The sequence below is a fragment of the Boleophthalmus pectinirostris genome, unplaced genomic scaffold (assembly GCF_026225935.1).
Source record: "Boleophthalmus pectinirostris isolate CB_2022bp ecotype Guang Dong unplaced genomic scaffold, ASM2622593v1 HiC_scaffold_3, whole genome shotgun sequence".
Lineage (NCBI taxonomy): Eukaryota > Metazoa > Chordata > Actinopteri > Gobiiformes > Gobiidae > Boleophthalmus > Boleophthalmus pectinirostris.
In genome coordinates, this window is record NW_026571299.1 from 40,097,333 (window position 1) to 40,120,699 (window position 23,367).

Consider the following 23,367-nt stretch of genomic DNA (forward strand, 5'->3'; position numbering starts at 1 on the left):
AATCACAATACATTGTAGTTTGAGGCAATTTAATTGGCACCTTTGAGACAGAATTTACATGTTGAAATCAAAACACTCCACATTTCATACAAGACAAAGATGCTCTATCTAGTCATCTTTACAATATAGGAGAAAATGAGTCAGTAGACAAATAAACAAAAACAAGCATGCTGGTTAAGGATAAAACCTCAAAGCATGCCTCTAACCAACTACTAATCCACTTCTAGTGGACAGATGCAGTTGTAAAGAAAATGTTTCCCCCCATTACACATTTACAAGCACAATATACAAAGAAAACAGCATATTTAATTTAGCATGTCAATGGAAAAAAGGAAGCACTTATTTAATAAGTAGAAAACTAGAATTTAGTTATTTACAAAAGAAAAATTACACCCTCCCACTACCAACTTTTGGGAGGGGCCTCTGCTCAGTGTTGCTCTGGCCTCTGCGTCCTCTGCCTCGAAAGCCTCTCCCCCTTAAGAAGCGCCCAGGCACACCAAACGTTTCAATGTTCAGCTTCTTCTCCTCAGCCCAAGTAGTTCTCCTGCACAGTGACAACTCAATATTGCATGTTCAGATTACAATAAATCCATAAACTTTACCTGGGCTTGAGATCTGAGGAGATATTGTCAAAGAAGCACTTTGTCTTGTCATAGTATTTATCTCTCAAACTTTCCTTTTCTTGAGTAGTTGGGCAGCTTTCAGACTCTCCTGATTCCACCTTCTCAACTGTACAAAAGGAAGAAAACAGATTTAATGTAATAGTATATTATCTTAAAGCCAAAGGAAAAACTGGCTCCATACCTTCAACCTCTTTAGTGAGATCATTCTTAAACTGAGCATTTGCAGTTTCAAAATCAAAGTCTGACTCAAACTGCAAAGTTGTAGCCTTTGAGTTCTTTACCAAAAGCTGTCCTTTACTTCGGTTTCGGGACCTGCGATTGGCTAAGGTAGTTTTAAAAAGGGGCACAATTAAGTTTTTAACTCAAAGTAAATTAAACCATTTCAAGATCATCACCATCGATCTAGACAAGCGATTGACATGCATGGATGTACAGACTACCTTGTTTCTGGCGACGCTTCTGGCTGTCTGCTTGGGTTTGAACTTTAGATGCACTTGGTTGAGATGAAGACCGATCTGAGGAAGTGAGACATCATCATCATCTACAGTAGTCTACAACAGGTAGGCTAAAGTGTACTTACTGGAGGGCACATTTTCTTTCTGAGCCTGGGAGGTGTCCTGGTTGGCGCGCTGGCTGGGGCGGACAGGCTGTCTGCTCTGTGGTTGTGCTGGGGTCTTCCCTTTCTTCTGACCTGCAGGGGCCAGAGGAACTGTCTGCACAGCCTGTTCAACCATGGGCGCTCTTCTGGCCGGAAAGCCATGAAGACCTCAGGAAAGAACCGTATAAATGTTAAAAGGAAAATCTTCACTGATGCAAATCTATTCTTTAAAAATTCTGCCTCCAAAAATGTAGATTTCTGCACAATAGAACTTCATGAGTAGACAGACCTGGCATCAACCATGCATTGAGTGGGAGTGAAGTTACCTAGTCCCAGAGCTGCATTGTACTGTTGGTTCAGTAAGGTGCTAGCAGCAAGCTGATTGTAGCTGGGCATCATGTCCCTATATGGGCTCCAGCGAGGGTGGTACCCAGAAGAGCTCCCGAGGGATGACTTCAGAAACACAAACAATAACAGCTATATGCACGTTTTTCCTGTTGTTACTGTAAATCCAAGTACATAGCAAAGGAATCCTACTGTAACTGCCACCATACCCATCATAAGTGTGCCCAAGACTTAAAACTACAGCCTACTCATAACCTTGCAGGTTACCTGTACAATTGCAGGATCACGTGGCAGTCCATGGTGCTGTTTGGGAGGTTCAGAGACTGTGATATCTTTGATATCGCTTCCTCTGAAGATTATAAATTCATACACCTCATCTTTGGGGGGCACTGGTCTGTCAGTGTGTCGATCTTCTGTTCCGTACGATTTTACTACAGAAGAAAACATTTGAGTAATACACTATAGGGGAACGTCTGTATAGATACAGGTGGACAGCCTACCTTTGGCTAACGCAACCGTGGACCTGTCCGTGTCCACCGAGGACAGTATGCCCTCATAACGGATTTGTGCCTTAGATATTAAACTTATTTTGCTGCCAATGTACGGGGTTCCTCCGCCACTCATGGCTACTCTGATAAAGAAACAGGTTAACTGCTACAAAGATGCTAATCTAGGAACACCAAGACATCCGCAAAAGTGAGCAGCAAGGTGCGCAATTAACGCACACCTGCGCGATTTATCACAGACAGAGGTAATCAGACTCAGCTGCGCCATATAACCATGGCAACAGACTGCGCACTTTCGGTTAGTGAAAAGTATTGTGTCCTTTTGCAAGACACTTCGCCACATTACCTAATATGAAAGTAATGTGTGCGTGAGTGAGTTTCAAAAAAATAAATATACTAAATAGAATGCTTTCTTACATTTTTTAAAAGATGCTTAGTGTAGATCTATTTGTGTAGATCTAGATCTTTTTTCTAAATATCCTACAGTTCGTTCGTACGTTTTTAATACTGCAAAAAACAACAACAACAAAAAAAAAACAGCTATGTGACACCTTTATCTCCATATATATATATATATATATATATATATATATATATATATATATATATATATATATATATATATATATATATATATATATAATAAATAAATGAATTAAAAAAGTTTGGGTATTAGTACTGAATGGGAGACCCATAATTCAGTCGGTCTCTACCATCACTAGGGCCTATACTAGGGCAGCCATGTCTACAAGCTCACCACAATGGAGTAGAAATGCCCAAAATAAAAAAATAAAAAAATAAAAAACTTTCAGTGCCTGTTAAATATAGGCTATACGTCTAATGCAATATTATAATATTATTCGATGAAAAATATGATGGTGGTCTATGCTGTTTTGCTGTTTTCCCTTAGGTTAGTTTGGTCACTGTATTATTTCTACAATTATGCTTATTGTGTTATGTGCTATTACTGTCAAAATGGTGGCACTATTGGTGGAATTATAGTCCACTCACTGAATATTAAAACTACACTTGGTCACGAGCAGCTGAGTAGGCCTAATAGGCCTATTGCTCTGTAAACGGAGGGTGTGGCGCCCTCAATCGCCTCTTTACAACAACTTCACTTGGTGGCCAAAACACTGCAGCCATCTTGCCCAGCTTATAGACAGCAACTAAACTGTAAAATTTGGATCATTCGCTTGACGTAAACTAAGTTCCGACTCCAAAAAAGTATTCGCGTATAAATTTCAGAACTAATCGTCTTTTGATCGTGTATTAACTCGTCAGCAGAGCTGAGAACTTTGACGAAAAAAGTTAATCTCCGACACGATGTTGTTCCGTCTCAGGCATCCCGTGGAATGACAGCTGGAGCCATTGGTACCGCCTTTTACAGCGCGGCTCAGCCAATCAGAGCGCGCAGAGCTCCTCTCTAGGAGGAGGCTGAACGTTGTGCGCATGCGCACGTCAGGCGGTAAGTACCTCACTTCTCACAAGCTCGCAGAAGTGTGAAGATGGCGGTTGGCTCTGGCTCGATGGATAAGCTTTTTTTACTTTCCGAGGTGAATAAAGATGTAGCATATCATCAGCTGCAATCTGTAGAGTCACAACTGTTGTTCTTGTGCAATAGTAACGCCTTGTTAACGAGGCAACCGGTTATTACATAGTTATAGTTCCGGGACAAGGGGTAATGCGAGCTAATGTCCAGCTGAGACTTTGTGATTGCTAAAGCAGGTACGATCTGTAACTACTACTGATGATGTTTTCCTCTGCATTTTTTTCTCTTAAGTACGAGCAACAAGCACCAGAATTGACAGAAAGTATCGGCGGATTATTGCCTGTCCAACACGTCTCTACTCCTTCTAGCCAACTTAAATTGCAGGGGGGGTGTTAATAACCAGTCCCCAATGGTTAAACTATGGACGCACCGACGAGCAGCACGGACTCCTCTGGACACGACCCTGGCAAACCACTTGTTGTCAGTGGCGGTGTAACTTCTCTGCCCGCTACCCAGGGGAAAGTCGACACATTGTCAGTGCAGACTTTGAATGGGAGCCAAAGTATGAATTCTCACAATTCAGGAAGCGCAGCCCCTTTACTGGGGACTGCAGGGACAAGTGGCCCAGGAAACAGCAGCACCAGTAGTACATCTGTCAACAGCGGGCCAGTGCTGACAAAAGTGCTGCCTTCTTCCAATAGCGTTATTCAGACGTCTCCATTGAACTCTCACACGCAAGCTGGAAGCCAGGCAGCAGGGGCCACTGTGACACTTGTTAGACCACCTATGCACATAGTAGCTCTCAATGGCAACAACAATGGCAGCCCTGTAGCTGTCACTTCAACAGGTATCAGCATATCGGCTCCTCAAGTAAACAACAACCCGGATCCCAGCTCTGTGACTGTCAGCACAGGCTCAAATGTTGTCAAGCAGGAGCCCACCACAACAATAATACAGTCCCCACCTCAGCAGGCAGTCAGTCCCAGGACCCCAGTTTCTCTTTCTGCCAGTCCAGGTGGTGTTCGAACTCCGACTCCCCAGATGTTAGCACCAAGACTACCCCAGCCTACTCCTGGACAGCCCAGTGTGCATAACATCCAACTCCCGCCAGGTGAGGAAATGTTTTAGAGACATTCATTGATGATATTGTTATGTGCATTTGATTAAGGCTTACGACTTCTTTAAGGATCAGTTTTTCCTGTGCTAACTGATGGGTGATGAAAGTAAAATTAATTATTGACTTTATTATATTTGAGGTGGAATGGTACTATTGCTGTTATGGTTTAACCATGTACTTCAGTTGGAAACATTGCTTCAGTGTTTGACTTCAGTGGAAACATAGTTGTTTAATTTGTTATTTGTCAAGCACCTCATTTTACATTCACTTTTATTACAATGCAAATCTTTATATTATCACTCCATTTATGTTATTTTAAGTTGCAGTGTACTGACAGTTTAATATTTGGTTATTAATGAATGCACATGTTACAAAGGTATTACAAAATGTTCACTCGCAAGCCACATTATAACAATTTTGCATACAGAATTTAATTAAAAACTATGCATGTATTTATATGTAATGCTTTCTTCTCAGTGTGCATAAACTTGTAATTCCAGTAAAATAATTAATACATAAAAATCATCAATGAATCAACTGTACAACCAACGGGTAGTATATAATCATTTGGTTTTACTACCCATGTATGACAGAACATACCTCTTAATAATACAACTAGCTTAAAGTTGACTACGTTACTTATTCAAATGTGACTGTATCTAAGTGTAACACTACAATACTGCAATGTATTTTAACAGTTCTTTGTGTGTAAAATGCTCCAGGGATGGTGCTTGTTCGCAGTGAGAGTGGACAGCTGCTGATGATTCCTCAGCAGGCTCTTGCCCAGATGCAGGCCCAGGCTCAGGGAAGCTTGGCACCACGGGCAGCCACTCCAACAAACATGCAAACTCCTGTACAGGTAAGACACCACCTGCAGAGAGTGACAAATGACACCTGTGGCAGCTTATCTGGTCTATCACTAAAGATTCCGTTCTCGCTGTCTCTTCCTATATTTACATCCATTTGTTTACAGTGAAAACAAGCAGACCTGCATTGGAAAAATTGCTTCTTTGCATTTTTTTTACAAAGCAAAAAATTAAGGACTGATTTCTATGTATCATGTTTCTTCCAGACATTGATATTGTTTTAGATCAGCTGGTAAAGTCAGGTATTATACACAAATGTTCAGTGGTGGAAGGTAAGAAGGTAAAAGTAGTACTGTACTTAAATATATATTTTAGGTATTTGTACTTTACTTAAGTACATTTTAAAGTGGATACTTTTTACTTTTACTTCACTACATTTGAGAGCTTGCATTTGTACTTTCTTATCCACTACATTTTTAAACTAGACTGAAAAGTGAAAGTATTTTTTATTAATGTTTGAGACCTGCTGAAAAGGCTGAGGGTTTATTTTTAACACATTTGTAGTTTGAGCAAACAAAAACTTACAAATAAACCAGCTAGGAAAAAATTATTGATTTTATTGTTTCTACTGAACAAAATTCAGTGCAAATCTTGCTACATTTTAAACATTATTAGATCTCAAAGGAACAGAAGTTTGGAATTACTGTAAATATTGTTCACACAGACCCCAGGAAATGCTGTCATCAGTCGACCAGTGACCCCCAGCACTGTCATCAGACCGGGAGGCCCTGTGCCAACCACTCTTCCAAAAACCACCACACTTCATAGACCCCCTATTCTTCAGGTAACATGTCCTGAAAGAGACTTGCTACTACAGTGACAGAGAATAAGCTATTACTTGTTTGGTCCTGGTTTCAGCCCATTCTAATTCTGATGTAACCTCTGTGTTCAGTCCTAGTTTAATTCTGGTCTAGTCCAGGGTTAGTCCCAGTTTAGTCACAATTTTAAAGAGGTATTTGTGCATGTGTAAACACACCCTATGTAGATTTTTGGTGCCATACTTGATGGATTCTGTTGTGTTGTTATTCACTCTTTCTCTGAGCGCCTGCTTTAAAATATCACATGTGTTCCCCTTCTTTTTCTGAAGAGTGCAGTTGGCTCTGCAGTGCCTGGAATGCCCCCCAGACCAAGTGGTCCCACAGTTACCTCACTAACATACAGTAAAGTGAGTTACCAAGTGTCTTGAGTGTGTATGCCAAACGTTATGATTGTGCAATATTTATTTGTATTTGATAATATTCTCATGCCAGGAGACAATGGAAAATGTGAACAAATGTAAGAACTTCCTGTCTACATTAATAAAATTGGCATCTACTGGGAAACAGTCAACTGAGACGGCAGCATGTGTCAGAGAACTTGTAAAGGACCTACTGGTGAGTGTGTTCACAAAGAGGCTTACATGAAGAACAGTAGTGATATATTGTTTTATGTTATATATTACAAAATTAATAATAAAAAAACCCTGCAGCCTATGTACCTTTTGTCATCCTAGGAGGGCAGACTGGAAGCAGAGGAATTCACCAGCAGACTATACAAAGAGCTGAACTCGTCACCACAACCTTACCTAGTGCCTTTCCTGAAGGTACAGCCTGTTGTTTTCCCAATAGGTTGTGTTAACATGGCATCACAAGATTCTAAACTGGTCATAATTTAAAATTACGATGGAAGGCAAGTCAGAATTATGTGGGAGAATTTGTCTTTTAACTGAAAAATGAACATGTTTGTCCTTGTTCATGCTTAATATCTCTAATTACAAAGCAAAAAATGTCAGAACAAATACAAGTATTCGATCATAGACCAAAGTTTAATATGGCAAATTTGTGGACCCTAATCTGTAACACATTATGACATTATATTCTAGAATGTCATTAACACAAATTGTTCAATGTGCAATTATTGAGTTTTTAACAGAGAATTGATCTAGTGCATCTTCATATTGTGCTGTGTGCAGAGGAGTCTCCCAGCTTTGAGACAGCTCACTCCAGACTCTGCAGCCTTCATCCAGCAGGGCCAGCTCCCTCAGTCAAGTTCAGGTCCAGCCTCCACCATTTCCACAGTGATCCTCAGCAGCCCTGGGCCTCGGGTCACTACATCCATCACCAGACCCCTCCTCCAGCCAGGGGTCACCAAACCAGGACAGTCCCCCTCTCTGGTAAAGGGCTATATTCATATAGTGCATTTATTTTAAGATAGCACTGGACTTAATCTTTATTTCAATGGCCACAGGTTCTCCAAACTCCCCAGCAGAGAGCCATGGTGAGACCTCAGGTAACCTTGCCCACAGCCTCCATGGTAACGCTCAGGAATCATGCTCCAAGTCGAATAATGCTGGGACAACAACAGATCCAGCTTAAAGAGCTACAGCCAGGTGAGATGCTGGGGGAATAATCTGAGTCTTACCAGTGTATATAATGTAACGTTATACACCACCAGAGAGGACACTTTGAAACAGTAAGAGTAAACAAATTCTCTTGTTAAGCTTGGAAAAACATTTAACTGCTATATGATAAAAGGCATACATAGAACAACAATAAAGTTACAAATTAAATTTCAGTAATTACAAAATATACAATTTCTATGTAAACTAGGTATGGCCTGATAATTTCTCTAGAGACATATGTAAACATTGGCTGTAGTGGAGATGTTTAAACATCTTTCTCCTACAGCACTGACTCTGGCTCAAAGAAACAAGCTAAAAGAGGCGGGAGGCACATTCAAGTAAGTTGTTATTTTACTTTCTGAGGTCTCACAAAAAAAATCAGAGATGCATATCCATGTAAAAGAAGGATATGTAAAACTTATTGTATTTGTCCAACCTTGAACACATAAGTCTACCTCTGTCCACCCTTTCCAAAACCTTCTTGAAGGTGAATGACATAACTTTTTGTTTTGTCCATATTCTTCCCAGAGATGATGATGACATCAATGACGTGGCATCTATGGCTGGAGTAAACCTAACTGAAGAAAGCGCTAACATCCTGGCGACTAATTCTAGTCTGGTGGGGTCTGTGACACATTCTTGTGAAGATGAGGCATTTCTCTCCTGTGCTTTACTACAGCGGAGGATGTTGGAGATTGGTGCGATTGACTGGCTCTTTTCACATTGTGTAGTGCTCTCCCTTTCAGACTTTAAGGCTGTGCTTCTCTTCTTTAGGGAGGAGACATGGGGTGACAGATTTTGGTGGAGATGTGGTGAAGTTGGTGTCTCATGCCACTCAGCAACACCTCCAAAATTTGTTGGAAAAGGTTACACAAGTAGCTCAGCAGAAAAACGTCAGCTTTAAGGTTAGTGTTGTTAATTCAATTAGCTATATTCATTTGCCTCTTTAGACAGTAAGGCAATTCCTTTCTTTGTTGGTAGGACAATGATAACTGCGAGCAAAGCAATGATGTTCGTGCACAGCTCAAGTTTTTTGAGCAGCTGGACCAGTTAGAAAAGCAACGCAAGGAGGAACAGGAGAGAGAGATACTCCTAAAGGCAGCTAAGGTAAAGTAATGCAGATATTTTTCTTACCAAGTCACATAAATTCTATAAATGCCTAACACATATTGATTAATTTATAAATGACCTCTAAAGAAATAAAAACATCTGGCCCAGAGATTTAAAATGCACATATCTTTTGATACCATTGTTGTATGTACGTCACATTGTGTCATGTTTGAAATTATAGTCTCGAGCTCGGCAAGAAGACCCAGAGCAACTACGACTGAAACAGAAAGCGAAAGAGGTAAAGTTTCACTGTAATGTCTAATTCTAATGTCTTGTAACTGCACACATTTATTTAAATGCATCTTCATTTTGTTTAAATGGTCCAGATGCAGCAGCAAGAGCTTGCACAGATGAGGCAGAGAGAGGCCAACCTGACAGCTCTGGCAGCCATCGGACCCAGGAAGAAGAGGAAGATTGGGGACTTTTCTTCCTCCTCTTCTGCCTCTGAGGTACACAAGGGTCATCTAGGAAGGCCTAGTTCATACTGTTGTGTCCTTAGGCAAGATACTTGCCTAGTAGGATGTGATGTGTTAGTGAATAGTCAGAATGGCTGATGACACAGATTGGCTTCCCTCCTTAAAATAGGATAGTAGTATCATACCACCATGAGTGTGGCATGCCAAATTTCCAAATAGGGATAATAAACTGTACCATAACCTTATATAAATCCCATGCATTATTACCTGTTCCCCGAAGGGTTGACCAGGTTTTGTATTCACCCGGTGTGTCTGTGTGTCTGTCCACCCGTGATAATGCTGCCATTTATGGACCGATTGTCACCAAATTTGGTACGTGGGTCAAGCCCCCCATGCTCGATGCTGCAAAAAAAAAAGTTTGGTGACGATCCGAGATTATTTGAGGTCACACGCGTCAATTGAAAGGTCACCCCATTATAAAGGATAGGGAATTTTGGCAATTTTAAAATAATAATAATAATAAATAATAATAAAATATTCACCCAATCATCACACAAGTTGGCGCACACATAACTGGGGTACACTGGATGTTACAGGTTGAACCTGGTCAACGTCACTTGAAGGTCAAGGTAACCAAGGTCAAATATGCATTTTTGGTCATAACTAAGTGTAAGTGAATCAAGCTAGAGCAACGAGAGTGGCCTCAAAATCTCAGAAAGATTTGTATCTATTTACAATTCTATGCATTTGTATAGTAAAATATTAGTTTTCAAGGTAATCACTAATTATAACAGTTCCTTTCTCTTTCAATGTATGCTGTTAAAATTCTAATTGGAATGAAAATAATTTCCATTTCTTGTTTTTCTGGTGATACACAACACACTGATCTGAAGTCACAGAACTAACATATACGGAACTCATGAAAAATGACATTTAGGTTACACACTAGTAAACACACACATTCTCATGTGTGACCAATATCACACAAATGTTCATGGGCCTGTACAGATACACACATTGCATTGTGGATATACCGATCACGTAATATGTGCTGGACTCCTCATAAGCTGCTTCCGTGGTGATGAAATGCCCCCACTGATGCCTCATGGGGACCAGGTTGCTATCTCTGATTGCGCTTGTTGTTATTATAATTTGGTGTAACTGCTCTCTGTAAAGAACTTTTTTAGCTCTTAGTTATTTATTTACTAACTATTATTATTAATATAGCCTAGATCATTTATTTTGTCCACCTCTGCAGCCAATCACTTTTGTCAGGACTTTTTCCATAAACCAACTTCATAATTTTGGGATTACATTATATATTTGCATAATCAATAGGCTAGTCACATTGTACTACTACTACTACTCTTGCAATTATATATTTGGAGATCACTGATCCATTGTAAAATTAAATTGTAAATATTTGGCAAGAAGAGCACAGCAAAGTGCCTGTCATAAAGATTACCTGCTCTCACTTGTGGTCTGTTTTCCCCATAATGCATTGCAGGGCTCTGGAACAGCCTCGTCTATGTCTGGAGGGGCTTCTGCATCAGGCTCCAGACCCACGCGGCAGCGCATCACACGCGTCAATCTCAGGGACCTGCTCTTCTGTTTGGAGAATGAGAGATTTACCAGTCGCTCCCATTTCCTCTACAAGGGCTTTCTCAAATAGACTTAATGTCAGACAGGACCCAGAGAGAGAGGGAAGTGAAGAGCACAAAGTGACTCTTAAAGTGACAAGGAGGAGAGTGCAGACCGTACTCAATAATTGGAGATACCCCATCTCCCTCCTCGCTCCGCAGACACTTCCCTTTATTTTTAATGATTTGCATCTTGTTTCCAAGTGCTAAAATAGATTCTATGTTTTTACGAAAATTTGTATGAATAAGTGACTTATTGTATAATTATGCACTGTAATAACTACAGTTTATTTTCTGATCATTTTTATGCACAAGTTTAAGAAAAACAAGATATCTTTTAATGAAAAAATTATGACATTTTAAATTCTGTTAACATTTTATTGTGAATTAGACTGTGTAACCTACTGAGTTGCCTTCCTAACTATGAAGAAGCCATATAGTCCCCCCTTAAGCAATTAACCCTGCTGTAACTAAGAAACAGTAGCTTATGCTTTGCTATGTCATCTCTGGTTACTTTACTTGATTGTTTTATTGTATTTATTTACTAAACATGGGCTTAAATTAATGTTTAGTTATTTATTGACACGTAACAGTCACTGTTGGATTTGGTATTAGGCTCACTGAGAGAAAAACAATCGAGACATTACAAGTATGGAAAGGCTTCATTTGCAGCATAATTTTGATTGATCTAATAATTCTTACTTTCATTTCAAATTTAACAGTAAAACATTATTAAGATGTTATCCTGTGTTTGTATAACAAAGTCATTTTTAAATGTTCCTATACTCATGGCTACTTAAGAATATCTTGACAAAATACTTTGATACTCTTGAAGTTTTCAGCTCAGTGTTGCTCTAATACACTGCCCATTGTTGCCCTGATGATTTTCTAATCATTTGCATCTTTTGTATTGTGTTGTGGGTTTTCAGATGTTATAGCATAAAATATGTCTTTACTTTTTCTTTGCAGCAGTTAATTGTGTTTGTAAGAAACTGTAGTTTGACACAATTTGTTGCTGAAATATTTCTTTTACCCTTTATTATTTATCACTTCTCTAAAATCTAACTAAAACTATTCTATTTTTCTAGCTTGCCACCCTTGCATATTTTTACTTTTGAAATAATTTGTACATCCAGTTACTCTTACTTGCTTATATTCTGGTGTGCTACTGAACTTTTTAGGTTTTGACTCGAGTTTCTTGTACATTTGTAAATGTTACCTAAAGTTTTACACAAATTTGTATAGTATTGAGAATTTAACCCACAGGGAAAAATCATAGCATTTTCTCATTATTATAACATTGAATAAATACAGATTTTTTTTACAATAATTACTACAGACATTTAATTCAACTGACTGTCATTGTATTATTGAAAGGAATTTTACTGGCTCAAATATTGGAATTGTAGAAGCCACTCTATTGACTATGGTACTTTGAAATATTTTTTCAGGCATTTTTAAAAAAATGTATAACTAATCTGGAATTACCTGGTGTTTATCATTGATATTGGTATTGAAAATGCAAGATTTTCCACTTGTTGAGCCTGTTTATAAACAGCAGAGAGACCCCATACACAGTAGTACATATTTATAGATGAAAGAGGGAAGTTGTGGTGTGCAACAGATGGTTAACAAAATGGGGCAGTTTCAGTATCAGTACCAATTCTGCTAATTGTGCTAAAACATGAACAGTCACAAAATAAATAACATTTTAATCCATTTGTTTCTATTGATAACATATTTAGCATGCACGTGTTATAGTACTATTTATCTTGATCTAGATTTTGATATAATGGTGACAAATTTCTTATAGACTGCTGTTTATATTTATAATGTCACTAACACTACTGCTAATTATATACCATCATGTGCTCCTTAAAAGAAATTCTGCTGTGCGCGTTTATAATTGTGAACAATCCACTGGGGGGCAGCATTGCATAGTTAGTGTCAAGGAAGACGTTATTAAAGTGCAACTAACAGAGAGAATAAAGCGTTCTCAAAGTTGCAGGAGATCTTAACACTTAATTCCCCCATTTGCACAACACATATTAATCTACGTTTAATGTCTAATAGCAAATGCATTCAGTTCTGTGAGGAGCATGAGAGCAGAACAGCGCTAAATCCCTTCACCAGCCTTTTCCATAATCATAACAACACATGGAGAATGGGCCACATCTGGCAGATCAGCTGTTAAGTCTCCCTACCACTAGAGCAGGATTCAATTAGGCCGTTCTGTCTGCGGGATGGTGGCCCGATGCTGCCATGATTGGGAGCAGGTTTTATGTGCACAGCAAATGGGAACTTTCAGTTAGCAGCAGATAAAATAAAAGACCATTTTCCATTAGTACGCAGTTATCCTGGGAACCTCTAGGTGGCAGCATCTCATTTAATCATAATCACTCGAAACCCAAACGCACAATGAGAAAAGATGCACACACTGAAGTTGCTTAAATTGTATCAGATATTAAGTAGAACCTGGGTGAAGGTTGCCTGACCAGCCAGTCCTTTCTACATTCTGTTTGAATGCAGACCAGTCTGGACCACAGAGCATGAAAAACCTCAGTCCAAACTTGAGACGATCCAACCACAGCCACTAATTTGTCGGTGTCTTTCAAATGCAGAAGACATCTCCTCTTGAATATTCTCATAAATTCAGAACAAAATATATAACTCCTTTTGTCTGAGATAGTTTGGTGCTTCGATTGTTGATCTGACAAAATCCATACTATTCTTAGTCATGTTTTTTCCTCCTTTTTTATATGTAAGCAGCAGGGTTTGTTTTTGACTCAAATGAAGCATGCGTCTCTCCGATTGGTTAATTTGCCAGCCAGTCACGCCCTGTGAAATCAGACAGAAAGGATACAGCTCCAGATCCACTCGCCTTTGTGAAATTTTGTCATTGTGTGTGGTGGTGGTTTATAATATTTCAACCTATAGGGCTACAACATACACTTTCAGTATTTTTGGGAAGAAGTGTCAATTCAAAGCCTCTTAAAAGACGCAGAATATAACTTTTCAGGTGGTGGGTTACCACCTGCTTGTCACTATGGAGATGTTATTGCTTATGTTTAGTTTGGCTTTGAATGTTACACAGTATGGTATTAAACCTCAATTCTTTGAAGAGGTGACCCTGCTAATGGTAAAACTGCATGTTTTTGGCAAGGTGTTTTGCAAGCTAATAATCAATATTAATAGGATATTATGCCACAGGTTGTTTTCAGGTTAAACAAGTTTGTGGAGCTGGTCATCCTCTTCAGTCCTGACGCACTTGAGGTTCCAGTCATATGACACAGGAAATAAGAGATGATCATTGTAAACATTAATTCTGCTTGTTGAACACTGAATGTCTTGAGATCAAGTAGGGACACCATTTTTATCCCAATGATGGTGGTTACCAGCGTTTAGTCAACAACATCTATGCAGTTCTTGGACAAAACAGGCTTCTTGCTTTGGTATGCATCAGGGCTGATTAAAATATTGATACAGTAATATGTAGTAATATTAAGAACTTATTGGCAATATGTGTATGAATAGAGATGTGTATCATGTAATATAAACTGTAAAGATACTTGTATTGATCTGCTGCTAAGGTTACTTATTCAGAGGACAATTCTATTAATAAATTAAAGTCATTATGAATGTGCAGTTCAAGTGCATTTTGTTATTGCACATAATAAAAACATAAATTACGTAAACTATTAATATTAGTTTTAAGAGATACCCATGCATTAGGACATGTTTTGTATCAAGGTGCCAGTATGGAGATACATATCGTGTCATGAGTTTATCAGGATACATACTGCATTGTGAGGTACTTGGTAATACCCAGCCCTAGTATGTGGTGTGTGACTGGTTGGATGTACCACCAGTTAGGATACATTCCGTTATAGGCACTGTTAGTGGTAATGTTGTTCACCAGCTCACGTTTCAGTACTTGGCTTACAGTCGTGTACCTGCACTGCACAGTTCACACTGCGATATTACCTGGCTCATGTAAGCCTGCAGGAGTAACGGTCGATATAAACCAGAGAATATCCAACATTTCCTGTCGGAGTATGTGGATGCAGGAATGGCCTCACCTCCTCGTGCCGTTTCCAGATCTAATATTTTTGCTGGTAATCCCCCCTTCCACTCCTCAACACTGCTGCTCTTTCACCGTTAAGTCCACATAAGCTCCCACTTGAGTGCCAACGGCGGAGCGACAACAACGGAAAGGGAGGGTCGGTGAAGCAGGTTGCCATGGCGACACCTCAGCTCGGTGCACCTGAGGGTTGATGGGTAAACACCACAAGCCTGCCAGGGGGGAGCAGCATCACACTTTTGCGCCATACTATTAAAGGAGTGCCTATTAATTTGACATTCTGTGTTGTCACTTGTGCTGGGGCCCCGAGGTGAGTTTACATAATGCCGGTGTTTCTCATTAATTTAAAAGATCACGGCAGCCATACACTCTCATTTAGTCCTGCATAGGCAAAAACTCAACTACACACCTGTTCCCCCTGAGCAGTTACCAACTGAAATATGTCTTCTCTTTATAGTATACATTATTTAACATTTATCATTTAGATACTACAGTGTTATATCATATATATTATTGCCAAAACATGCATGTGAGGCAAAGGCAATAAGCGCTTTGTGTTGCATTTTTGTATGAAAAGCGCTCTATAAATTAAGTTTGATTTGATTTGATGGCAGATGGAAAGGACAAACTTCCATATTATAGTGATATTTAAAGGTCCTATATTACAGAAAGTTAACACTTTTGAGCTTTTATCCATATTAGAATGTTGTTACTTCACCAAAAACATACCTGAAATTGTGTTTTGTTTCATTCATACATGTCTGAGTAATCCTGCATTATTCATCTGTCAACATCTCCAAAGCTCTAAATGCTCTGTTTCACCTTGTGATTTCATGAAGCGGTAGTATTTGAGTTAACAGCTCACTTTATATTTAGTTCAGTAGAAATTGGCAAATTGAGGGCTGAAATTATCCAGATGATTCTGGTGAAGATGTACGGAAGTTAAAAACACATTAAGGCACTTCATTCCACATGACATCACACAGTGGAAAAGTGTTTTCTGACTGAGAGTAAAAAGCCTAAATATGCAGGGCTTGTGTGTTAAACATGTGTGAATGAAACAAAACACAACACCAGTTATGTTTTTGATCAGGAAACAAGATTGTAACAGAGATCAGAAAACAGAGTATGGGCCCTTTAAGCACTTTATAAGTTCATATGTGCTGTTAGGACATTTATTTAGGTCCATTGTTTTCGAGTGGATTGGCCCAGTAATATAATGAAAGCCATAAATAAAACATCTGGATTGGCAATTAAAGTGCTGAATTCTATCCTGCCCCTTAGCTCATTTTTAATCTATAGGAATTCCAGAAATTTGTAATGCCATTTGGACTGTAAAATCCAATCCTACAGGTTATACAAAAAATGCTGAATCATTGAACAAGACTGGATATCAATAAAGCAATATGAAAATAAGTCAGCCACATGTTTCTGATATTACTTCACAAAACTGGTAAAAACCCAGGCTCCCCATTCATAATCCCCCCTCTATTCCCGCTGTGAGACAAATGCAATACTAAAAAGTCCGTTAATTAATTTTATCCCTTTCTACGCCTCTTTGCATATTGTTGATTAAGGCCCTGCGCTTCTGAACGAATGAGTCCTCAGAGGGATGAGACTGGGAGTGGGATTTGGATGTAGTGATGTGTGCACGCTACGTTTCAGTCGCTGCCTTTTACAACCCATTAAAAAGCACCAGCTCACTTTTATGTTGAAACAAAAGACTGATTTGCTCCCATGCGACATCGCTTTATTACTCTTCAACTTTTCACAGCTCCATTTGGGCGCTGTGTCCTTGTCCCAGCGGGGTGAGTGCTGACAGTAGTAGAACCTGGGTGAGTGGAAGTATACGTGGTGAGACAGAGGCTGAACTAAGGCCTGGCTGTGTGTTTGTCATAGCAGTAGAAATGGTGTTGTAAGCCTGGCTGAGCGGCCAAGGTATTGACACAGGGGTTAATAGTCTGTTGCCCTCTTTAATGGAGCCCTACAGAAGGCAATTTCAGAAGGCAGGACACCGGCAGCTACATTTGTAAATAAGTCTTGTATATAAAGACAAACCATACACTAAATATGCTGGAGCATCTTTAGAATGTGCCAAAATACCAACTGCTGATCCAATAAAAAAATCACTCATGAACAAAAATACACAGCTCGCCTTGACTTTATGGGTTCAGGTTGGATCGCATGTGATTATCAGCCTCTTATCCTGTTCTCTTTTAATACATATTACAACAAAGCCAAATCTGGAAGATTGAGGACTGAGAAAATACTCTGCTCTACCTTCTGATGTCATGTGGGAATACAGGAAGTGTTCCATACAGCTACACTAGAATAATTTGGACCATTTTAGCCCAGGAATAGCCAAGCTCTACTGTACTAAAGGTAAAAGGAACTGTTTTATTTTAAAACTACCTCTCCATGATATCACATGGTGGAACAGAGCATTTTGAGCTTTAGAGATGTATACAGACTAATAAAAGGATTACTCAGAAATGTGTGAATGATATAAAACACAACTTCAAGTATAGTTTTGAGGAAGTAACAACATTGTAACATGGCTAAAAGCTCACAGGAGAACATTTTGTGTAAAATAGGACCTTCACAAAAGACAGAAGTAGATGCAAGTGAGTACAGGGCAGTGGGTGGGAAATTGACATTTTCAGAGCACTTACGCCTCAAATGCAGCACTCACAAATCAATCAAAATACAATCCAGAGTAAGATAATGATGAGGAAAACTTGATTAAAAGCTTGGAAGTTGGTCTTCTGTCTATCTATCTTCTATCTGTTAGTCATGAGAAGCTTCATAGATACAGCTGATTCTTCTCAACCTCCAGTCAGACAAACAGCAGATGCACTGTTATTCCTATTACTGTTTTATTTCCCTACATGTGTGCTGACTGAGTAATTATTTATTCATAACAAGCCCTATGCATAGTAAACAGAGCTGCTGTGCCTGTAGGACACTGTGTGAGTGGTTTAGGAGAGAAGGAAGCTTCTCATAGCACAGTGTCCTAGGGAAGGCTTAACCTAGGTGAGGAATTATACGCCACTGATTAAACCTCAACGCTGCAGGGAGCAACTAGGATACCCTACTTGCACTCTTGCATTAAATCATTTTGAGACCATGGGAGCTAAAGCAGATGAAAACAAACACTTATAAATACACTTTGGCAGGATGCAGGAAGAGATCAGCTGTACTTGTCAAAAAGCATGAAATGTTAAGGTGACAGTAGTGACACAAAGCACCATGTCAAGCAAAAACAAGCCACAAGTTCAAGTGGCAGAATAAAGTGTATGTAAGTGCGATTAATGAGACTCCCTGCGTGGCCATTTGGAGCCTCATAAATTTCTGATGCTGCTTTAAAGTGGCTCATGACAAACATTATGGCGACGTTTTGCTGTTATGAAGGAACATAAATTATTAAGTAAACACACATAAAAAACTACTTGAGAAAAACATACAATATATTGTTATGAGACAGATAATTAAGTAATAGAAGATGAACGCGTCTGAAGTGTAACGCAGCATCCTTTATTTGTCACTCTTATTTATTCTTATGAGAAAATAAGATAGTTGAAAGGTACACTATGATCTTTTCTGGTCGGCCACATGCTTATCTCCATGCTATTGCTTTGCTTGCAATGTTCCACAGTGTTGCATTAATCTCAGTTTGCATTCATAAATTAATAAAAAATGGAAATGGAAAAAATATACATTATTAACCCTAAACCATGTCTTGGTCTGCTGATGTTACTGCCTCTCCATAGAGATATGCTTCATGCAGTACTGTGGAACCTTTAAATCATCCTAAAGGTGCATTTTTCTCTAACTTCACCTGCTTGTCTACATAAATATGGCTGCGTTCAGACTGCAGCCTGAAGTGACCCAAATCCGATTTTTTGGCCCCTATGTGACCTGTATCTGATCTTTTAATGACAGTCTGAATGACACAGATCCGATTTTTTCAAATGTGACCCAGGCCACTTGGATATGTGCTCCTGAAACTGATACATATCTGATCTTTTGACATGCGACTTCAGTCTGAACGGCCAAAGTGCATTCATCCACCTACACGTTATTAACAAGCCACAAACGTCACTATTCTGCGCTGAAGTAAGTGAAAATTGTTCATGAACTCCATGTCACTGAAGTGAAGCACATCACCACTCACCACTCTTGGCTCCGTCTCCACATCCACACGTTCCTTTCTACGGACGTCGCTGCCGCTGCCCCACAAAACAGCACGGTCAAAACCTTGTCCTTCTCCTTCTCAATCTCCTCTTTAAAACAAGTAAGTTGTTCATGTTCTGGCTCTGGTACAAGAGGAACTTTAAAATCTCCAGGTGCTCAATGGGGGGGGGGGGGGGATATTTCTTGCAGGGAGAAGAGGTGAGGAGCAGGGAGAAGAGCGGAGCGGGGAGCGAGGAGAGGGGAGGGGAGAGGGGAGCGGTGCGCGGAGATTCCGTAAGGAGCAGGGAGAAGAGCGGAACGGGCAGCCGGGAGAGGAGCACAGAGGGGTGCAGAGAAGGGTGCGCGGAGATTCCTTGCGAATGAACTAGCTACAACTACAACACGCAGCTGCAAGCGGACTCTTTCTTTGCCTTGAAAATTACGTTTTCAGACATAGGATATCGCATTCGTGTCCTGAAAAACGTTTGTCTCGCTCTTGGAAATAAAGTACGTTTTCATAATAAGCAGAAGTTTCCTGTCCAGGAGTCATTTGTGGACCAGTGCGTCAGTCTTTAGACCCTGCGTCTGCTTCAGTCGCGCCATCGCTGGAATGAATCTTCAAGAATCACCTTAGTTTGGCTTCACTGCTTTTCCCCTTGTCTTCTTCTTTCAGCGACCTCAAAAACGGACTTTGTTTTGGGGCGAACTGCTCCTGGATTCTTGTCTGCCATTGCAACAAACTTTGTGCAAACTGCGAGGAAGATATAGGTCAAAAAAGCCGCTAAGAACTGTTGCGTTGGTGGAGTAAACAGCGTCTGTGCGTCTGTGAGTCTGTGGACTGTGTGACAGACGTACGTAAACCACGTACCGGCGGCGCGCAGGCAAGTCAGTTACGCTAGAAACGTAGGGAGTTTGATTGACAGCCTGTCAGCTCACAGATAACGAGGCAGTGTCGTTATCTATTGGCAAATGTTTAGTCCCACCACGTCCAGAGTTGATGAGTTTTTATTCTCTTTTTTTTGGTCATCATAATTACAAGGCTACTGCATCTCTATAATCTATCATTGACAACTTGAAACGAAAAAAATCCTCCATACAACCTTTAAGCCCTGCAGTCTGAACACAGCCTATGTTATTGCTTTGCTAAGAATGTCCCACAGTATTGCAGTAAACTTGTATATCTCTATGAGGACATGTCAGACGTCAGCAGGCGAAGTGAAGAGGCGATCTTCACAGCAAGAATATCTATTTTTCAAGGTAATTTACAGCAAAAACAACACCTGTAATTAAATAAATGTGCAGTAGTCAGTGTTGGGGAGTAACAGATTACATGTACCGGAGTTACGTAATCAGAGTAACTGTATTTGGTTACAGTTACTGTTTCTATGAGTAGTAATTGGATTACAGTTACTTTGTTGAAATACATGGATTGCATGCCGGTATTTTCCTGTTTTCACATTTTGGGCTATATCCCCCTATTTTATTTTATTTTTTGGTAATTCCACTCATTGCCGGAAACTAAACCAGGTCTAAACTAGATCTAAACCAGGACTAAACCAGGTCTCTACCAGGACTAAAACAGGTCTAAACTAGATCTAAACCAGGACTAAACCAGGACTAAAACAGGTCTAAACTAGATCTAAACCAGGTCTAAATCATGCTGTGTGGATGTGTCTCCTCTTCTATCAATAATATTTTTAATAAGGTTAAGTAAAGTCCGGGCTTTTTTATTTTCTTTTAGTAGACAAAACATCTTATGTTACGATATCCTCGTCTTTCAAGTCAATAATCAAGTAATCCAAAGTATTCAGATTACGTTACTCACTTTAAGTAATTTAATGGATTACGTTACAAACTACATTCTGGAGTATGTAATCTGTAATCTGTAGGGGAATACATTTTAAAAGTCACCTTCCCAACACTGGCAGTAGGTAAGTTTAAAGCCTTACTGTGGAACATTCCAGGCAAAGCAATAGTATCTACATTCAGGTAAATAGACAGTGGACATCTCCACTAGAAAAGTTACACAGTGGACCTTTAAGTCAAATAATTGTTTCTGTACTGCAGGTCAGGTAGATAATGCTGAAAGTTTTTTTTTTTTTTTTTCAAATTTAAAATTATACATAACAAAAAAAGAAAGAAAGAAAACAGAAAATTACAAAACACCTCTCTCTTCACACTCAGATAGCTGTATTATTCAAATCTTTTTCAGAGACATGTAGACATCTGGGCCCCCAAATTTGCCACCAGGCCCTGAAATTTCTCTCTACGGCCCTGAGTTCTGGTTTGACTGTCTGCTTTTGCATTGCATAATAGTTAAAAAAACCAAAAAACAAAACAAATCCCACCAAACATATTCAAATATAGACTATATTGCTTTAGTGAGCGATGCAGTGAGTGCACCGCCAGCTCCCTCCTGACTACATTGACTGCTCGGTGCTGATGAATCCTGTGTCATGGTAATTGCACAGCTCCTTCTATAGGCCACTCATCCATATCGCAAATGGCTGGTCGTTAAACAGTGCATCCTCTCTCCCCAGAGTGCTGCCGGGGACATTTATTTACCCCGCTGGCTTTGTTCTCATTTTTCGACAGCTCCTGAAATAGCATGCAATAGGCTCCGAGTGGTGTCAGCACAAAAGCAGTATAGTCCAGGCTCAGAAAGAAAACCCTAATACTTAACTATGTGATCACGCAGTGGGCATCGCAACTAGTGTATTTCACTTTAGAGTCTCAGCATGGGCCCGGGCAGACTCGCTACAGAGATACAGAAAGGAAATGAAAATAGCCCAGCCAGGACATGTTTGAAGACGGAACTTTATTTACAATACACACGGCAGCAACACACCCCAAGTCCAAACGGCATTTATCAAAGAGAAAGACTGGGGTTTACTTTGCTCTCCCACTATGTCCATCTGTTAAGGGAAGCAGCACCAATAGAAGACGGTTGTGATGGAGGAAGGAATCAAAGAACCACTACCGTCCACTCAAATTTATACCGAAAGCAAATGACCTAAGAATAAGTAAAATAAATACATATTAACCCTCTCCAGGCAGGCATTGCAGATTTACAGCAGCTAAATGCCAATTTCCTACTTACTCCAAATCCATATTTTATGAGCTTTTTTTACTCAGGAGCCTTTTTTTTCCATCCATGCTGATAAACGTGGACGATGCAGACTGTGTAAGAATGACTACACACAAACGACCTGCTAGAAGTGCAAAGTACTTTTGTTGTTTACAAAAGGATAAAAATTGTTTCTTGCAGAACCACATGAAAAAGTGATGTTGTTCTGCCACTGTAAAGCTGTTACACTCTGCTTTATGTTTTCATTGTTATGAAAAGTGATATACAAATAAAGTTAGTGTTTATATCATTTTCAGTCTTCAGTGTTAATTTACCACACCGGACCAATGCTGCAAATCTGCAACATCCCAGAACACACTGGATGTGAAGGTCTCCTGTTACTAAAATTAAATTTGAGCCTGAGAGGGTTAATGAGGCTAATTAGCTTTTGAGTCATTCATCATGTGCCATGCTATCACTTTAGAGGAACCACACAACACATCTGATTACTTAAAGGTGCACTGTGTAATTTTTCTGGTTTGTCACCATGGCGATTTTATTGCTTTGGCTAAAAATATTACACAGTATAGCTGAGGTGTTGTTTTGCAAGTCTGAAGTAAGTCTCAAGTCTTTGACCTCAAGTCTGAGTCAAGTCCCAAGTCAAATACAGGCAAGTCCAAGTCGAGTCTCGAGTCACTGGCCCATAAGTCCAAGTCAAGTCCATGTCGTCTGTTTTGAACTTCAAATCATTTCAAGTCTTTAAATCAAAAAAGTACCAAATATATCTTAGATTTTTGCAATTTATATGACTTTTAAGATAAACTGTACTTAAAAAAATCATAATATATTTATATATGAGTATTTATAGAGTATGTAAGAATTGTAGAAATGTATTTTTTTTTTTTCTTTTTAAAAGTTTTGACAAGATCTGAGTGTGAATCATTATGGTCAGA

General features: G+C 39.5%; 2 protein-coding genes across 3 annotated transcripts; one reads left to right on the forward strand and one right to left on the reverse strand.

The window, feature by feature from the left end:
• Nucleotides 1–12: 12 nt before the first annotated feature.
• Nucleotides 13–2,511, reverse strand: LOC110171203 (protein LSM14 homolog B-B-like). Its single transcript, XM_055161004.1, has 8 exons — nucleotides 2,067–2,511; nucleotides 1,834–1,997; nucleotides 1,548–1,674; nucleotides 1,204–1,389; nucleotides 1,064–1,138; nucleotides 805–945; nucleotides 603–729; nucleotides 13–544 (listed from the first exon to the last, which is right to left on the reverse strand). Exons 1-8 carry the CDS (start codon nucleotides 2,188–2,190, stop codon nucleotides 388–390), a joined length of 1,101 nt encoding a protein of 366 aa, XP_055016979.1. The 5' UTR covers nucleotides 2,191–2,511; the 3' UTR covers nucleotides 13–387.
• A 962-nt stretch (nucleotides 2,512–3,473) lies between these two features.
• Nucleotides 3,474–12,445, forward strand: taf4a (TAF4A RNA polymerase II, TATA box binding protein (TBP)-associated factor). Of its 2 annotated transcripts, XM_020936870.2 has the most exons (16): nucleotides 3,474–3,628; nucleotides 3,856–4,675; nucleotides 5,404–5,540; nucleotides 6,212–6,331; nucleotides 6,635–6,712; nucleotides 6,798–6,920; nucleotides 7,040–7,129; nucleotides 7,499–7,699; nucleotides 7,774–7,915; nucleotides 8,214–8,265; nucleotides 8,456–8,625; nucleotides 8,702–8,832; nucleotides 8,909–9,034; nucleotides 9,219–9,275; nucleotides 9,364–9,486; nucleotides 10,961–12,445. In XM_020936870.2, exons 2-16 carry the CDS (start codon nucleotides 3,985–3,987, stop codon nucleotides 11,123–11,125), a joined length of 2,406 nt encoding a protein of 801 aa, XP_020792529.1. In that variant the 5' UTR covers nucleotides 3,474–3,628; nucleotides 3,856–3,984; the 3' UTR covers nucleotides 11,126–12,445. The 2 variants fall into 2 exon arrangements, with proteins under 2 accessions (XP_020792529.1, XP_055016700.1); XM_055160725.1 differs by lacking the exon at nucleotides 3,474–3,628 and having other exon boundaries at nucleotides 3,649–4,675.
• The last annotated feature ends 10,922 nt before the right edge of the window (nucleotides 12,446–23,367 follow it).